Below are 17,840 nucleotides of genomic sequence, written 5' to 3'. Positions count from 1 at the left end.
CGGTTTGTCATGGCTCTGGGAATGGACAAGGAGGCATTTGTTAAGGCCCCTTCACACATAATATGAAGTTGGGAGACTGAGGCTGAAACAGGCCGAATTGGCAAACCCCAAAAAATTCCAGCCACTGTTGAGGGGGACAGATGATCAGACAGCTGTGTATGGATGGTGTATGATTCTGCGGCGACGGTTTCGTGCACAATGTGTTTGATTACTGATTAACTGATTCCATCTGTTCACAGTGATGTTAATCAGTGAAATCACCTGGTGGAGTGGGTGGTTGTAAAGAAAACCTGCACCGTGTCGGCCCTTTCTGGAATAAGTTGGAGACCTCTGCTTTATGTTCATGAACCATGATGTAACGTAAACGGATGTAAACAAGGAATTAATGAACTGACATGAATGAATTGGTGTACTCGCATCATGAACACATCAGCCAGCCACACGGAGGGTCCGCATGTCCAGCTGTCTCTGGCCAATCGGGCCAAAGGACACCGCACCATGTGGACTATAACTCATGTGGCGGACGTGACATTTGCCTCGCCAGCTGGCCGTTGACAAGATCAGACGCCACCTCAGCTGCACCTTGACAATGTTGGATCATGGTGTGATGTCTTTGATGTTTTGACATCTCGACAGTGGTGTCCTGCACTCTACATTCATGCTGGCTGTGTGAATGGGCCCGCATTTCCTAAGTGCCCAGCGACTGCTGTTGGAAGTTTTAGGGTGGCAGCTTGATTCTGGCTGACTGTGGGTCGAATGGCCATTCGCTCTCATTTAGCTGCTGGTGTCAAGGCTAGTTCGTTCACCACATTCGGCCAGGGTTCGATGTGGTGTACTTCATCTGAGCCTGTCACCAGTGGAAAATTAAAAAGGTGAACCAAAATGTAGTGATGGGCAGCGGTCAAGACTCGGAAACTGTACTGAACTACTGAAGGAACCTTTTATGTTTTCAACATTTTTAGCATTTAGCCACATACAGCAACGCATCCAGGTACAGGTGCTATCAACTAAATATAAATAATAGTTAAGCTATAAAATTTACATGGATTTAGATTTTATGATGATTTATTTAATTTATTTAAAGCTGATTTATGCTACTGCAGCTCTGTAACGCTGTGTCATGACGTTGATGAAAAGTGGACTGTTTTAAACTTCTCCGTCGCTCGATTATGCTTTATTATGGACTAATTTGTCCGTCAACAAGCTTTTCTTTCTACAGTCATCACCTCCAAATCAAAGGTAAGGTGTACAATTTCCAGTTTTTACCGACTCCGTGTTGTAAATGTGCAGACTTTTCTGATATATTTGTAATTAGCGTGCGCACTGGAAAAACTATTCAAATATGACGGCAGATGAAGGAATGAAAGCAGAAAAGTGTCAAATCACAGCCTTTTGCTGTGTCTGATTTAACGGGTGCACATCAGGCTGTGGGTGTCAGTCTGAGCACAGTTTAAAAAAAACAACAAAAAAAAAAGAGTCAGGCTTTTAATCACAGAAATGACTCCGATCCCACATGTGAGGAGTTTTTAATGGAAATACATTGCGATCGGATGGGACATTTTATCCGATGTGACAAATCGTTATACAAATTCTGTTATATATGATGTTTATTAAATGGAAAACAATACAAAAACATTGGGACTTTTTTTGTCCGGTGACTGCAAATATCTGGTTTATACGATGACCGTTTAAGTGAGTTTTATTGTACATGGGACTGAACAATAAAGTTACCTCTCAAAGCTTTGACACTGAAGTCACTTCCATCCCACACAGCTGGTTTTATTTTCCCAAATTTTTCTTCTGTTTGGATCTGAAGGGACTCTGTACACCTTGAAGCCCTTGTTGTGTCTATTCGTGCCTCCAAATGCACAGCAACCTGTCATTTTATTATTATTAAATAAATAGTTGGATTTACATACAGACAGATTAACAGCGAATGCTATTTTGGCCCCAAGATGGCATCATGAGTCACGTGACCATTTTTTTTTCGACTCATGTCGTTACTGTCTATATCAAGGGACTCTAGTCAAGACAGGCCAATGTGCAGCAAGCAGCATAGAAGATAAAACCAGGCTCGAGCATGAATGTTATGGTTAGGGGTCTGTGTTGGGAGAGTGTAGTGACACGGACCCACAACAGGGGGCGTAAATGAACGGACAATGAAAGAGTCAAATATGAACACTTTACTGTTGTGAATGAGCACAACCACAATACAGAGGAATACAGAATTTTGCAAACAGTCAATCCACAAAGGTGACGTGTGGGCAGGCTCGAGGATAGAAGACGTCTGTCCTGAGAAGAACCGGAACCACATGATTTCCTCCGCCACCGAACCTGGAGAATACTGGAGCCGCCAAGTCCCGAGTCCCCAGGTGGCCACCGTCTCCAAATGTCGGATCTGGTACTGCTGGCGAGGAGCAGAAACAATAAGATGTGGGTGTGTGCACACCCAGTAGCAACAATGGTGGAGAGTCCACCTCCACCTCTCACACACACGCATGCAGCTCCTGTCTCAAACACTTATCTGGCTGGGGTGTGAAGCGAAGCCGTCGCTGATTACGCCAATCTCCCAGATAAGGCACTCCACAGGAAAACAGCTGTAAAACGAGTTCAGACTAAGACACAGTTAGTTTTAAGGCTGAGAATATTACCGTCACAGGTCGATGATATCTCGGTAACGAGGTGGAGATGATGTCCGGTTTTTATTGAGTGGTATGATGAAGTGTAGATGGGTGACAGCTGTCATGAGATAATGAGTGACAGCTGTCACCCCCGGCTGTGTCCGTGGCGGCAGCGCCCTCTCGTGCCTGAAGCCTGCACTTCAGGCAGGGCGCCCTCTGGTGGTGGGCCAGCAGTACCTCCTCTTCTGGCGGCCCACACAACAGTCTGGACGTGACCAGACTGTTACAGGTGATGGACTTAAATGCTGGGAGCAAGGAACAGCACTGGTTGTGAACGAAAAGAGATTTATTTACATTGAACAAATGAACTGCACTGATTATACGGCCTGCTGAGCCAAGACAGGCCCCGCTGGGAAATCTGGAAGCTGCAGTGCACACACGGACAGATTAGGGAGTCTGCGAACAAGCAAGAATCCTGGAGTATTTGGGAACTGGATCCGGTGCCCGGTGGGACGCACAGAGCCGAGGACAAAGAACTAGGAGGACGGAGGTGAACAGAGGTGAGTGATTAGTATGTTAGTTTAAATGAGTCAACACCCCCGAGTCACACTAACTGCCAGAATGCTCGTAGCACGGGCCGGGGCGGAGGATTAGCAGCAATCTTCCATTCCAGCTTATTAATTAATCAAAAACCCAGACAGAGCTTTAATTCATTTGAAAGCTTGACTCTTAGTCTTGTCCATCCAAACTGGAAGTCCCAAAAAACAGTTTTATTTGTTATTATCTATCGTCCACCTGGTCGTTACTGTGAGTTTCTCTGTGAATTTTCAGACCTTTTGTCTGACTTAGTGCTTAGCTCAGATAAGATAATTATAGTGGGCGATTTTAACATCCACACAGATGCTGAGAATGACAGCCTCAACACTGCATTTAATCTATTAGACTCTATTGGCTTTGCTCAAAAAGTAAATGAGTCCACCCACCACTTATATCTTATTATCTAATCATATCTTAGATCTTGTTCTGACTTATGGTATGGAAATAGAAGACTTAACAGTATTCCCTGAAAACTCCCTTCTGTCTGATCATTTCTTAATAACATTTACATTTACTCTGATGGACTACCCAGCAGTGGGGAATAAGTTTCATTACACTAGAAGTCTTTCAGAAAGCGATGTAACTAGGTTTAAGGATATGATTCCTTCTTTATGTTCTCTAATGCCATATACCAACACAGTGCAGAGTAGCTACCTAAACTCTGTAAGTGAGATAGAGTATCTCGTCAATAGTTTTACATCCTCATTGAAGACAACTTTGGATGCTGTAGCTCCTCTGAAAAAGAGAGCTTTAAATCAGAAGTGCCTGACTCCGTGGTATAACTCTCAAACTCGTAGCTTAAAGCAGATAACCCGTAAGTTGGAGAGGAAATGGCGTCTCACTAATTTAGAAGATCTTCACTTAGCCTGGAAAAAGAGTCTGTTGCTCTATAAAAAAGCCCTCCGTAAAGCTAGGACATCTTTCTACTCATCACTAATTGAAGAAAATAAGAACAACCCAAGGTTTCTTTTCAGGACTGTAGCCAGGCTGACAAAGAGTCAGAGCTCTATTGAGCTGAGTATTCCATTAACTTTAACTAGTAATGACTTCATGACTTTCTTTGCTAACAAAATTTTAACTATTAGAGAAAAAATTACTCAACCATCCCAAAGACGTATCGTTATCTTTGGCTGCTTTCAGTGATGACGGTATTTGGTTAGACTCTTTCTCTCCGATTGTTCTGTCTGAGTTATTTTCATTAGTTACTTCATCCAAACCATCAACATGTTTATTAGACCCCATTCCTACCAGGCTGCTCAAGGAAGCCCTACCATTATTTAATGCTTCGATCTTAAATATGATCAATCTATCTTTGTTAGTTGGCTATGTACCACAGGCTTTTAAGGTGGCAGTAATTAAACCATTACTTAAAAAGCCATCACTTGACCCAGCTATCTTAGCTAATTATAGGCCAATCTCCAACCTTCCTTTTCTCTCAAAAATTCTTGAAAGGGTAGTTGTAAACAGCTAACTGATCATCTGCAGAGGAATGGTCTATTTGAAGAGTTTCAGTCAGGTTTCAGAATTCATCATAGTACAGAAACAGCATTAGTGAAGGTTACAAATGATCTTCTTATGGCCTCGGACAGTGGACTCATCTCTGTGCTTGTTCTGTTAGACCTCAGTGCTGCTTTTGATACTGTTGACCATAAAATTTTATTACAGAGATTAGAGCATGCCATAGGTATTAAAGGCACTGCGCTGCGGTGGTTTGAATCATATTTGTCTAATAGATTACAATTTGTTCATGTAAATGGGGAATCTTCTTCACAGACTAAAGTTAATTATGGAGTTCCACAAGGTTCTGTGCTAGGACCAATTTTATTCACTTTATACATGCTTCCCTTAGGCAGTATTATTAGACAGTATTGCTTAAATTTTCATTGTTACGCAGATGATACCCAGCTTTATCTATCCATGAAGCCAGAGGACACACACCAATTAGCTAAACTGCAGGATTGTCTTACAGACATAAAGACATGGATGACCTCTAATTTCCTGCTTTTAAACTCAGATAAAACTGAAGTTATTGTACTTGGCCCCACAAATCTTAGAAACATGGTGTCTAACCAGATCCTTACTCTGGATGGCATTACCCTGAGCTCTAGTAATATTGTGAGAAATCTTGGAGTCATTTTTGATCAGGATATGTCATTCAAAGCGCATATTAAACAAATATGTAGGACTGCTTTTTTGCATTTACGCAATATCTCTAAAATCAGAAAGGTCTTGTCTCAGAGTGATGCTGAAAAACTAATTCATGCATTTATTTCCTCTAGGCTGGACTATTGTAATTCATTATCAGGTTGTCCTAAAAGTTCCCTAAAAAGCCTTCAGTTAATTCAAAATGCTGCAGCTAGAGTACTGACGGGGACTAGAAGGAGAGAGCATATCTCACCCATATTGGCCTCTCTTCATTGGCTTCCTGTTAATTCTAGAATAGAATTTAAAATTATTCTTCTTACTTATAAGGTTTTGAATAATCAGGTCCCATCTTATCTTAGGGACCTCGTAGTACCATATCACCCCAATAGAGCGCTTCGCTCTCAGACTGCAGGCTTACTTGTAGTTCCTAGGGTTTGTAAGAGTAGAATGGGAGGCAGAGCCTTCAGCTTTCAGGCTCCTCTCCTGTGGAACCAGCTCCCAATTCAGATCAGGGAGACAGACACCCTCTCTACTTTTAAGATTAGGCTTAAAACTTTCCTTTTTGCTAAAGCTTATAGTTAGGGCTGATCAGGTGACCCTGAACCATCCCTTAGTTATCCTGCTATAGACGTAGACTGCTGGGGGGTTCCCATGATGCATTGTTTCTTTCTCTTTTTGCTCTGTATGCACCACTCTGCATTTAATCATTAGTGATCGATCTCTGCTCCCCTCCACAGCATGTCTTTTTCCTGGTTCTCTCCCTCAGCCCCAACCAGTCCCAGCAGAAGACTGCCCCTCCCTGAGCCTGGTTCTGCTGGAGGTTTCTTCCTGTTAAAAGGGAGTTTTTCCTTCCCACTGTAGCCAAGTGCTTGCTCACAGGGGGTCGTTTTGACCGTTGGGGTTTTACATAATTATTGTATGGCCTTGCCTTACAATATAAAGCGCCTTGGGGCAACTGTTTGTTGTGATTTGGCGCTATATAAAAAAAATTGATTGATTGATTGATTGATTGATTGCACTCGTAACACTGGGAACCCTTCAGCAACAAACAGTTCACAGTAGGCTTAAAACAGGAATGTTCACAGGTCCAGGAATAAAGTTCACTCTCTAGGAAATAAGGTTTACTGTTAGGAAATAATGTTTGCTGTTCAGGAATCGTTCACAATTCATGAATAGTCTTCAGAGGTCAGGTGCTGTGCATCCTGTGACGCAGTTCCAATTAAGCAGGACTTGACTTTTAGAAACAACTTGGAAAGTTCTTAATGTTCTATATCAGAGTTCAGTACAGTTTTTGGAAAACAGTTCTTGGAAATAGTTCTTGGTACTAGTTCTTGGAAGGTTTTTAGTTATGCACAGTCACAAACAGGAGCAGCGTGAGAACGGGATCTCACAGACATGCTGGAACTTAACTGAAGCGTGGCAGAGCTACGTGCTCTGAAGCTGAGAGCTGAAGAGTTCCTAAGTGACGTAGTGCTTGGTAGTGGCGTGGGAGCCAGGAGCATATGCGACCTGGGAGCCGCACAGGAAGGCGTCTGGAAACACCAAAAACATCAACGAGCCCTAATATGGAAATTAGAGTTGGCCAGGTTAGCTTGAGATGAGCTGTGGAAAGCTCAGACATCAGGGCGCATGGAAGAGACAGCGTTGACAAGGTCATGGACTTCTCATGGAGAGTCAACATGTAGAATCCGGCAGTGACTGAGCTCAAAGCTGGGGTTTAAGTAACCTACTCCTGATGAGCTGCAGGTGTGAGTAGCTGATGAGCAGCAGGTGTTCATTAGCTCTGCAAGGTGCCACCTGGAGAGACAACAGACAAACTACACACACGAGGTTAAACAGGGCAAGGACCAAGACAGACCGTGACAATGAAGGCTGCATTACAGCAGCAAGACTTTTGGTGGCACTATACTACACAACTACTCTGCAATTCACTCAAAGACAGAACAAACTTATACTATTTTCTCCCCCACATGATAATGATACAGTAATGTTTATTTGCTTGCTGATGAAGTTTTTTTTCCCTACTTCCTCTTTTTTTCTCCTTGTATTTGAATCTGGCAACAAACCACATTTCAGTATCTGCCTCAGGAAACCGGCCCTCAAATGCTGCTGTTGCACCAACTTGCTGTAATTGTTCCCAGGTTGACTCCCAGGTCCTCAACCTCGTGAAGTGAAACCCACCCAGGTTGTTCTCAGCCGGATGCAGACAATCAAGGCCACCACATTTGGTGGTCCATTTGCATGACAACATGACAGGAACTTTATGAAAGGACGTTGACATGAAACCCACCGAGATGGAGCACTGAACGAGGGGAAAGATGTGTGTAAATTCTCCTGCGGGCACACAAAAAGCATCTACTGTTTTGTTTTTTGAGAGTGAGAGAGAGTTTGAGAGGACCTTTGTCTTTGTCCCAGAAAGAGGGACAGAAATATAATTCAGGTACAGTTTCCTTTAATGAATGCAGCCCCCCAATCCCACCACAACCAATTTGTTTTTCTAGACATAATGGTTGGTTAAAAAAAAAGAACAATTTCAGCAAATAATGTTTAGCAGTTAAGTATAAGTACTGTAAAGTGATTGCTAAATTATAGGTTACACTCCTAATGCTAGTTTGTATTCGCAGCTATCAAGGTTGCTAGGCGACAGGATGAAAGGCTGGGAAAAGCTAATCACACAATGGCAAAATGTTTTGTGGGATTGACAGTCTCATTTCAGAATGGTTGGTTCGGCCTCTGGAGTCTCAGAAGACCAGATCTTTGTAGGGCGCAGCCTTGGAAGGGTGGACCCCAGTGGCGGCTGGCCCATAGGGGGCGCTCATGCGCAAACAACATTTCCACCAACTAACTCTCATTCACCAGACATTTCCACTGACAGAACATATCATTTCTTTTCTTGGGTGCTCACTCAAAGAGCCCCTTGAAGTGCAGTGAAATGACCAATTGTGTATGGTTGCTAAGGAAAAATAATAAATATTTGGCCAATCAGCATCACCAAATTTAATGTTTTGGGTCGCCCCTGAAAGTGCTACTGTTTTTGGCAGAAACAAAAACTCCACCGACGTTTGGATTATTTATTTATTTATTTATTGTCTCCGTGTGTTTTGCTGGAATAAGTTGAAGAACTTTGGGACACAGTTTTTGGGAGGTGAGGGGGGAACCCGGGATAAAGGAGCGACCACAATGTGCCGCACACTGGCTGCGCTCACCTAGGCGGCTCAGAGTTTGGTACGTGGGAAAGAAGCAGCATGACGATGCCAAAAAAAAAAAAAAAAAAAAACAGCTCCCAGCCTCACGTCTTACAAATGGAGCCAAGTCTGTTTGACTTTTTTGTTTGTTTGTTTGCGGAGGCATGTGACCGCACATTGCGCTCAGGTCTGCAAGAAAAAAAAATGCCCAAACGGCTTCGCTGAATAGTTCGGATGCCGGACGACTGTCGTTAACCGGGAAAAGGTGTGAGGATTTGGAGAAACGTTTTCTGGATCGAGTCTCAGCTGTGGACCACCTCTCTCTCGCTGTCTGTTTTCATCCAATCACTCAGTTCCCCACTCATCTTAGAACCCCCCAACCATTCATTTACTTTCTCTCTCTCCCTCTCTTTTTTGGAAGGTGGTGTGAAAACATTAATATCACTTTGAGCAGATGGAATCAGTTAATCAGTGAAATCACCTGGTGGAATCAGTGGCTGCAAAGAAAACCTGCACCCTCTTGGGCCTTTCTGGAACAAGCTGCCCACCCCTGCTCTACAGCATCATGGACCACTAGTTGTAGACTATGGGCAAAACAGGATGTTCCTTCTGGAGGAAAGTATGCAATTTCCTCCTCTACTTTGACCACTTCTAAATTAGATTACATTAGATACAACTTAAAATCCCTTAGGAAGACTCCCTCAGGGAAATAGAAGTTCCAGCGGTATACAGGGTAAGAAGCACACAGCATCGAAAGTGAAAGTAAAAACAAACAAAATTTGCAAATATAAATACCAGACATACTGATCAATACTGGTTTACTGGCTACAACTGTTCTCTCCTTCCCCTCCCCCTGAGTGAGGAGTTGTACAGTCTGTTGGTCCTGCACTTGGGAAGGAGCAGTCTGTGGCTGAAGAGGCTCCTCTGGTTGCTGATGATGGTGTGCAGAGAGTGACTGGCATCGTCCATAATTTCCAACAGTTTGTCCAGTGTTCTCTTCTCTGCCAGCATCACCAGACAGTCCAGCTTCATGCCAACCACAGAGCCAGCACACCTGATCAGTTTGCCCAGCCTGGATGCGTCCTTCTTGCATGTGCTGCCCCCGCAGCACACCACGGTGTAAACCGCTCTATTGGAGGTGTCATACTCCTCACCCTCTTCACTCTCAACGTGAATTGGTGGAAACAGTGTGAATGCCTTTGTCATATTTGAAGCATTGTCAATTACAATGAAAGAGACCTTGGTCTGAATTTTGAAATTCTCAAGAACATCCTCATAAAACTTAATTTAAATTTAAATATTCTCAGCTGTGTGCCTGTCTTTAAAACACTGGCACCTCAGCACAATGCTCTGTAGAGGCTGGCGGATCAATCCTAATATCGATAATATTGATACTAACGCTGGTATTGATATTGAACGATCCTCGTGTAAAAAGATCAATACTCAGAATTTTTTCTCTCCCGCACGCACTGACTGCTGCGCACGCAGATTAATCAAAGTCCACTTTCTGTCTGTAAGAGCAGCGCTCTTTATTTATTTATACTTTATTTAATTTTCACTTAATGTTTTTATTTCGTTTAAAGCCAGAAGTGCACTGAAGGGAGGAAATTCCTTATTCTTTGTATTATTTTCTTGTATTGTTCAACTTGAAAAAAAAAGAACAAGTTTGAAACTGTTTACAATATTTGTTGTGGTGTGTTAGTTTTTCCTCTATTGTGGTTTGTCAGCTCTCTAACCTCAGAAGATTGTTTTAATTTACTTTAAGTTCTATTTTTTTTACACTCTAAGAAACAACGTAAAGTGCAATGAAGGGAAGAAATTCCTTATTTTTTGTATAATTTTATTGTATTGTTCGACTTGAAAAACAGAATAGGTTTGAAACTGTTTACAGTATTTGTTGTGGTGTGTTAATTTTGTTGTATTGTGGTTTGCCAGCCCTCTAACTCAGGACATTTTAAGTTGTGTTGAGTGATATTTTTTTTAAACAAAAATGTTGATTGTGATAATAAAGTATTTTGTTGTCATGTACAATGTTTGGCGAAATTCTATCCTAGGTCTTTTGGAACCTTTGGATCTATGAAGCTTAAATATGAAAAAGTATCGGTATCAGTATCAATATCAGCGATACTGGGCCTGTATTTACTTGGTATCGGATCAATACCAAAATTCCCAGTATCGCCCACCTCTAATGCTCTGCAAATCTAAATCAACAATAACATGATCCATCATCTCACAGAATTACCTCATTGATCGATTTGACCATAGGTCAAGCAAATGTGGTGAGTTTTTCCCATCAGACTGGCCAGATGTGCTTTTACGCAGTCTGAGCACTTTGCGATGAGGTTCTTGGCTAAGCACTCTTTGGGATGGCATTGTGAAGGATGGGTGGGCCACTTAAAATATATTCATAAAATCCTTACTTTCAACAGTAGAGAAGGGGGTGCAGACCATTTGTAATGTATATACGAGGGCTGTCCGTAAAGTATAGGTCCTTTTTATTTTTTTCAAAAACTATATGGATTTCATTCATATGTTTTTACGTCAGACATGCTTGAACCCTCGTGCGCATGCGTCATTCGCCTGTGAGCACTCCTTGTGGGAGGAGTCACCCAGCCCCTCGTCGGAATTCCTTTGTCTGAGAAGTTGCTGAGAGACTGGCGCTTTGTTTGATCAAAATTTTTTCTAAACCTGTGAGACACATCGAAGTGGACATGGTTCAAAAAATTAAGCTGGTCTTCAGTGAAAATTTTAACAGCTGATGAGAGATTTTGAGGTGATTGTCGCTTTAAGGACTTCCCACGGTGCGAGACATCATGCAGCACTCTCAGGCGGCGTCGTCAGCCTGTTTCAAGCTTAAAACCTCCACATTTCAGGCTCTGTTGATCCAGGACGTCGTGAGAGAACAGAGAAGTTTCAGAAGAAATCGGTTTCAGCATTTTATCAGGATATTCCACTGTTAAAGGAGATTTTTTTAATGAAAGACGTGCGGGCGGATTGCAGCATCGGCTCGCAGCCGCCGCAACGCTCCGCCACAGGAAAAACACCTCTGTTGGAAGCCTTAAGGACAAGTTGGAACATGTCCAGCTGTTAAACAATTTCTCATATACTTACTCCACTGAAAGCCATCAAAAGCCGCCTGGATTTTACAAATGGTTATCAACACGGAGGTGTTTTTCCTGTGCCGACGCACGGACCAGTCCGCACGTCTTTCATTAAAAAAATCTCCTTTAACAGTGGAATATCCGGATAAAATGCTGAAACCGACTTCTTCTGAAACTTCTCTGTTCTCTCACGACGTCCTGGATCAATAGAGCCTGAAATGTGGAGGTTTTAAGCTTGAAACAGGCTGATGACGCTGCCTGAGAGCGCTGAGCGACGTCTCGCACCGTGAAAAGTCCTTAAAGCGACAGAATCACCTCAAAATCTCTCATCAGCTGTTAAAATTTTCACTGAAAACCAGCTTAATTTTTCGAACCATGTCCACTTCGATGTGTCTCACAGGTTTAGAAAAAATTTTGATCAAACAAAGCGCCAGTCTCTCAGCAACTTCTCAGACAAAGGAATTCCGATGAGGGGCTGGACGACTCCTCCCACAAGGAGTGCTCACAGGCGAAGGACGTCACCGACAGGCGTGGAAAAACTCACGCATGCGCACGAGGGTTCAAGCATGTCTGACGTAAAAACATATGAATGAAATCCATATAGTTTTTGAAAAAAATAAAAAGGACCTATACTTTACGGACAGCCCTCGTATACCAATGCTATCAGTGAGAGTAACTTGACATGTATCGTTCATTGACCACTTAGAGCTTGTTGCTGGAGGATGACCATCATCTGCAGCTTGGTTTGGGTCAGTTGTGTGACTGCTGGTTGCAGACTCAAGATTTCAGGATGTTTCGGCTGTAAGCAAAAAAAAAAAAAAGCTATATTATTCATCTCAACCTAAAATGTTCTCGAGAGTATAGTGTAATGCATTCTACAAATGATTTGGTTTCTTGATAAATATGGCCTATAGCACTTGAGTCATAAGTCATTTACAAGTGCATACCTACACTGTATTTTTTTATTTATAGCACCAAATCACAACAAAGTGGCCTCAAGGCGCTTCACACAAGTAAGGTCTAACGTTACCAACCCCTAGAGCAGAGGTCTCAAACTCATTCCAGAAAGGGCCAAGATGGTGTTTTCTTTACAACCACCAACTCCACCAGGTGATCTCACTGACTAACATCACTTAGAGCAGATGGAATCAGTTAGTCAGCTGGGAAAGTTGATGAATGCTCAAAGAACACCTAATTGGAAACATGTGAGTGTCCGATTGGGTATAAAAGAAGCATCCCCAAAAGGCTCAGCCATTCACAAGCAAAGATGGGGCGAGGATCACCACTTTGTGAACAAATGCATGAAAAAAATAGTTCAACAGTTTAAAAACAATGTTTCTCAATGTTCAATTGCAAGGAATTTAGGGATTCCATCATCAACAGTCCATAATATAATCACAAGATTCAGAGAATCTGGAGAACTTTCTACATGTAAGTGGCAACGCCGAAAGCCAACACTGAATGACCTTTGATCCATCAGGCGGCACTGCATTAAAAACTGACATTGTGTAAAGGATCTTACCGCATGGGCTTTGGAACACTTCAGAAAACCATTGTCAGTTAACACAGTTTGTTGCTACATCTACAAGTGGTCTAACATCACTTAGAACAGATGGAATCAGTCAGTGAGATCACCTGGTGGAGTTGGTGGTTTTAAAGAAAACCTGCATCCTATAAAGATAAAATCGAAAAAGGAGTGCTACGTGGGTCCACAAATTGTGAATCAAAAAATATTTAAAAAAATCTTAATACACAGGTGCTCAATTGGAGGTGGGGGTGCTCTTCAATACTAAGAAAACAGACGTTTTTTTGTCTTCAAATGGTGAAAAAAATGAAAAAGAAAAACTGTTTTGTGTGAAAGCCTCAGGAAGACCAAAAACAAAGCCCCAAGGCACTCTGTGAAAATTAAATTAAAAAGCCTTTATTGTGGCATGGCTATATCATTAAAATATGCACCAACGCGTTTCGGCCCAGCATGGCCTTCTTCAGGATGTCAAACAGGTTTGACATCCTAAACCTGCATCCTCTTGGCCCTTTCTGGAATCAGTTTGAGACGTCTGCCCTAGAGCAAGCACACAGGTGATAGCGATAAGGAAAAACTCCCTCTGATGATTTGAGGAAGAAACCTCAAGCAGACCAGACTAAGGGGTGACCCTCTGCTTGGGCACATTTAATATTTACTGTAGGATGCAATGCCTTATTTTAGAATTACTTTGGCCGCAACACAATTCAGTAACACCTTACTGTTCTAAATTCATTAATTACATTACACCGCATAGCACTGTATTTGAAGACTACTGGATTCTCTGCCTTAGTCTTCCCAGTTGCTTAATTATACCTGATGTCATCTGACAGGGATTTGAATGTTGGAGGCTTTTGAATAATAAACATAACTAGCGTGTTACCTGTGGGAACCCACAGGCTGTAGATTGGGTAGTGTATATAAAAGAGGTAGCTGACATTTTTCAATGGTGGTAATAAATTAAGCAGTTTCTATGAGTTGGAATGGCGTGTGATTCCAAAATGTTTTTTGAACCTTAGAGCTTAGACAACAGTTTTTAGAAGAGCTCAACCCTTTTATTTCCTATTAAATATGTCAGTTTAAAGGTTTATTGTCTTAATGTATTTATAAATTGTTTAGGTTCATGCTATTGTAAACACACTATTATTATTTTCACTTTTTTGTCATTTTATTTTAAACTGACCACAAAGGAAATGTTTTCATATTCTTGTGTCATCCATGTATTTACAATTATATTATGTACGTACATTGAACTTACCAAATAAAAATTATGCAGGCTTTTAATATATAGATGATTTACCACCCCCTGTTGGATTGGTGTGTGAGTCCAGAATGTAAATATCAATGTCCATTGTTCAGTGTTAGCCAATATGTAGCTTCTCTAAAAATACATTAATCCTATCAATATTCGGTTTTGGTGCAGTTCATCCTTGACCCAAAACACAAACATACCAAACAGCAAATTCCCCAGTTCTTGTGTGATCAAAATTTCACACATGCAGAGCTTTAAGGTTTTTCTGCATTCTGCTGTAAGCAGGTGCTTTTAATTAGACAAAAACAGACTGTGGCGTAAAACATTAAAAGCAATACACTTTACACTTAGGGTATCAGGAGAATGACAATTCACTCATGGTAACAGCAACACAACACTTAACTGACTAAACCAACCGAACTACAAAAACACAATAAATCAGTAACACTAACAAAACTGTTTAACATAAACCACAATGCCTTGTTTAATAGTTAACTAAAACTGCTAATTTCTCATAAATTTGTCAGTGTTCATTCTTGACCCAAAATACATAAGCACATTGAACGGCAAATGTCAGCTCTCCCTGGTTTCGCCATGATCAAAACCATACGCACGCATGCACACAGAGGCCACTTGGTTATATTGGTTAAAGCAGCCTCATTGTTTGCTTTCAACTCCAATATAATGTGAGAGCTAAAATAAAAGTCAATGTCCCAAATGTACATTCCCCTATGGTTTGAATGAAATACATTCCATTCAGAAATCTGTTTGGTTTTTTCCCCAGCTGTAAAATGCTTAATGACTAACGTTTTGGTAAATTCCAGGGGAGGCTGAGTCTACTCACACAGTAAATTCAAATCAGGCTTCATGTAAAACGGTAGCAGGTGTTAAACATTAAGATCTGACATCCACTTTGAAAAGTTTGTCACACTGTGAAATTCTCAATTTGTTCTCAAATGTGCAAAGCTGAATGCACGTCTGAATAAACTGGCACAGCAACCCTTCTTGTCGCATCTTTTCTACTACCCATGACAAATAAGGAGACAAGTTTTTTTTTTTCCTCTTACTTCTTTTTATTTCTGCAAATAGGAAAATAGCATTTCTTGTATTAAAAAAAAATACAGGCATAAGATAGACAGGACTTAGAGGAAGGGGTGAACAGAGAGGTGGATGCTGATTAGGGACTACAGGTCTGTTTATAGGTCAGCAGAAGCAGCCTGGGATGGCTCAGACACAAAGAGAGATAAACCTGTCTGACCATCTGTCTGCCTTAAAGGGGAGCATCAGAATTTTTCAACATGGGCTCTATTTCATGTTTTAGGATTCAACTTTTCACTCTGGACAGAAATTACATTAATCAATCCAGTATTGAGTGTGAATAGAATAGTCTTTGTCATTGTACGGGGGTGTACAACGAAATTGGGGGTGCTCCTGCATGGTGTACAGTAGTACACCACATAAATTTTTTTTTTTTTTAAGGGACAAGGAGAACAAGATTACATCTGATATTGTCAAACTAACAACTATATAATGCAAGCCTACAGGGCAAACTAATAACCTAAAACTATACGGATGTGTCACTGCTGAATAAACAAAAATGTCATTGGAGTGTCTGGTAGCATGGGAAGGATCCATATGGAACTAATTGGGTACATGTTTACATCAGACTAAGATAAGGGTGAGGCAGGGTATATACCCTGGACAGGACGCCAGTTTGTTGCAGGGCCACATATAGTGCAGCAGATAGAGTATTTGCAGAACAATCCTTCAAATCCGGTTACAAGCACCAAAGTTTGACTGTGTGTACCTTTTGGTACATATTTTAGAAAAATAACAGCCATTTGAATTTTCAATAGGGGGCCAAGTAGGGGTCAACTGAAGAACTACATAGGGGTCAAAAAATGTTCCAATCATATTGAAAGCTATATCACATTATGTGTCTGATCACAAAGATTCCAAAAAGGTATAGTTTGGACTATCTGTGACTTAATGTTCTGGAGTAAAAACAGCAAGCATGGCGACAAAGGTCACTTTCAGTTTGTACAGGGGTCAAAAGTTAAAGTTGCTCCAGTTATGATAAAACATGATGAAAATTATTGGTTGAGTTAGTAGGATTTTAAAAAGGAATAGTTTGCAACATGTGTCAGGCTTAGTTATGTTACGGGGTAACATATGTCACATGTCATAGAATCCAATGGACGTCGACATTGTTTGACCTTTAGCGGTGGGGATGCAGGTGAACAAAGATGTGGGATCGCGCCTGTGAATAGATGCTGTAGTGCCTGAGTAATACAATGGGACCTAGTCTTTCTTTGCATCCCCACTGCTGAGGCCGTCTAAGCTGTGTCTCTAGTTGAAAGGACCAAACTCACACCAGACCACATCTGCCAACTCTTGGAGATCTGTCTTAACACCACGCATTTCCTGTTTAGGGGGAATTACTACAGGCAAATCCATCGATGGGGTCTCCAGTATCCCCCATTGTGGCCAATCTGTACATGGAGTGAGTGGAGAAGACAGCCTTGACGTCTTTCGGGCATCCCTCCCAGTCACTGGTTCAGATATGTCGACACATGGGTTAACAATCAAGCAACAGGAGGTTGAGGACTTTACAGAACACAACTTGGTGGACTCCAATATCAAGTTCACACGTGAGGATGCCAGAAACAACCATTTAGCCTTCTTGGACTGTGATGTTACAACTGGAGAGAACAGGCAGTTCCAGACAGGGGTTTACAGAAAACCCACTCACACTAACCAATATCTGCTCTTTGGCTCAAACCACCCCCTTGAACAAGCTCGGGGTGATCAGGACTCTTCAACACAGAGTCCTACAGGTACCCACAACTGCAGAGGGAAGGGCTAAAGAACAACTTGTCTGGAAAGCCCTCACAGTATGTGGGTACCCACGATGGTCCCTGAACAAAGTACAGAAGTCCCAGAGAACAAAGAGACCAGATAGACAGGAGACGGAGACAAGAAGAAGAGGAGTGTCTCTCCCTTATTTAGCAGGAGTAGGGGAAAAACTACAGAGAATCTTCAGACAGCACAAAATCCAAGTTTACTTTAAACCGGTTAACACCTTGAGACAGAAATTAGTTCACCCTAAGGACAGGATCCCTAGTTACAAACAGAGCAATGTAGTGTATTCTATCAGATGTCAGGAAAACTAACGAACACTACATAGGTGAGACTAAGCAACCTTTACACAAAATGCTATACCAGCACCACAGAGGGCGCCAGTGGACCTCAATCTGCAGTTCATCTCCACCTTAAAGACACTAACCACACGTTTGAGGACAAGGAAGTTAAAATCTTAGCCAGAGAGAAGAAATGGTTTGAGAGAGGGGTCAAGGAGGCATTCTATATGAAACAGTTGAAACCCAACCTTAACCGGGGAGGGGGTCAGACACGCTT

The 17,840-nt window shown here is 41.8% G+C and overlaps 1 protein-coding gene and 1 long non-coding RNA gene across 2 annotated transcripts in view; one reads left to right on the top strand and one right to left on the bottom strand.

Annotated features, from left to right (window-relative positions):
• LOC117507522 overlaps positions 1-10,469 on the top strand; it is a 29,954-nt gene extending 19,485 nt beyond the window's left edge. Inside the window, exon 3 of the long non-coding RNA XR_004559736.1 lies at positions 10,290-10,469. This is a non-coding gene — a long non-coding RNA (uncharacterized LOC117507522). The remainder of the gene's footprint in view (positions 1-10,289) is intronic.
• A 1,747-nt stretch (positions 10,470-12,216) lies between these two features.
• si:ch211-117k10.3 (Krueppel-like factor 15) overlaps positions 12,217-17,840 on the bottom strand; it is a 39,235-nt gene continuing 33,611 nt past the window's right edge. The window contains exon 4 of the mRNA XM_034167391.1: positions 12,217-12,448. Within this exon, the coding sequence (XP_034023282.1) occupies positions 12,427-12,448 (22 nt within the window). The 3' untranslated portion in view covers positions 12,217-12,426. The remainder of the gene's footprint in view (positions 12,449-17,840) is intronic.

This window comes from Thalassophryne amazonica, chromosome 3 (assembly GCF_902500255.1).
Source record: "Thalassophryne amazonica chromosome 3, fThaAma1.1, whole genome shotgun sequence".
Classification (NCBI taxonomy): domain Eukaryota; kingdom Metazoa; phylum Chordata; class Actinopteri; order Batrachoidiformes; family Batrachoididae; genus Thalassophryne; species Thalassophryne amazonica.
The sequence above is the reverse complement of the archived record's forward strand: the minus strand, read 5'-3'. Positions and strand labels throughout refer to the sequence as shown.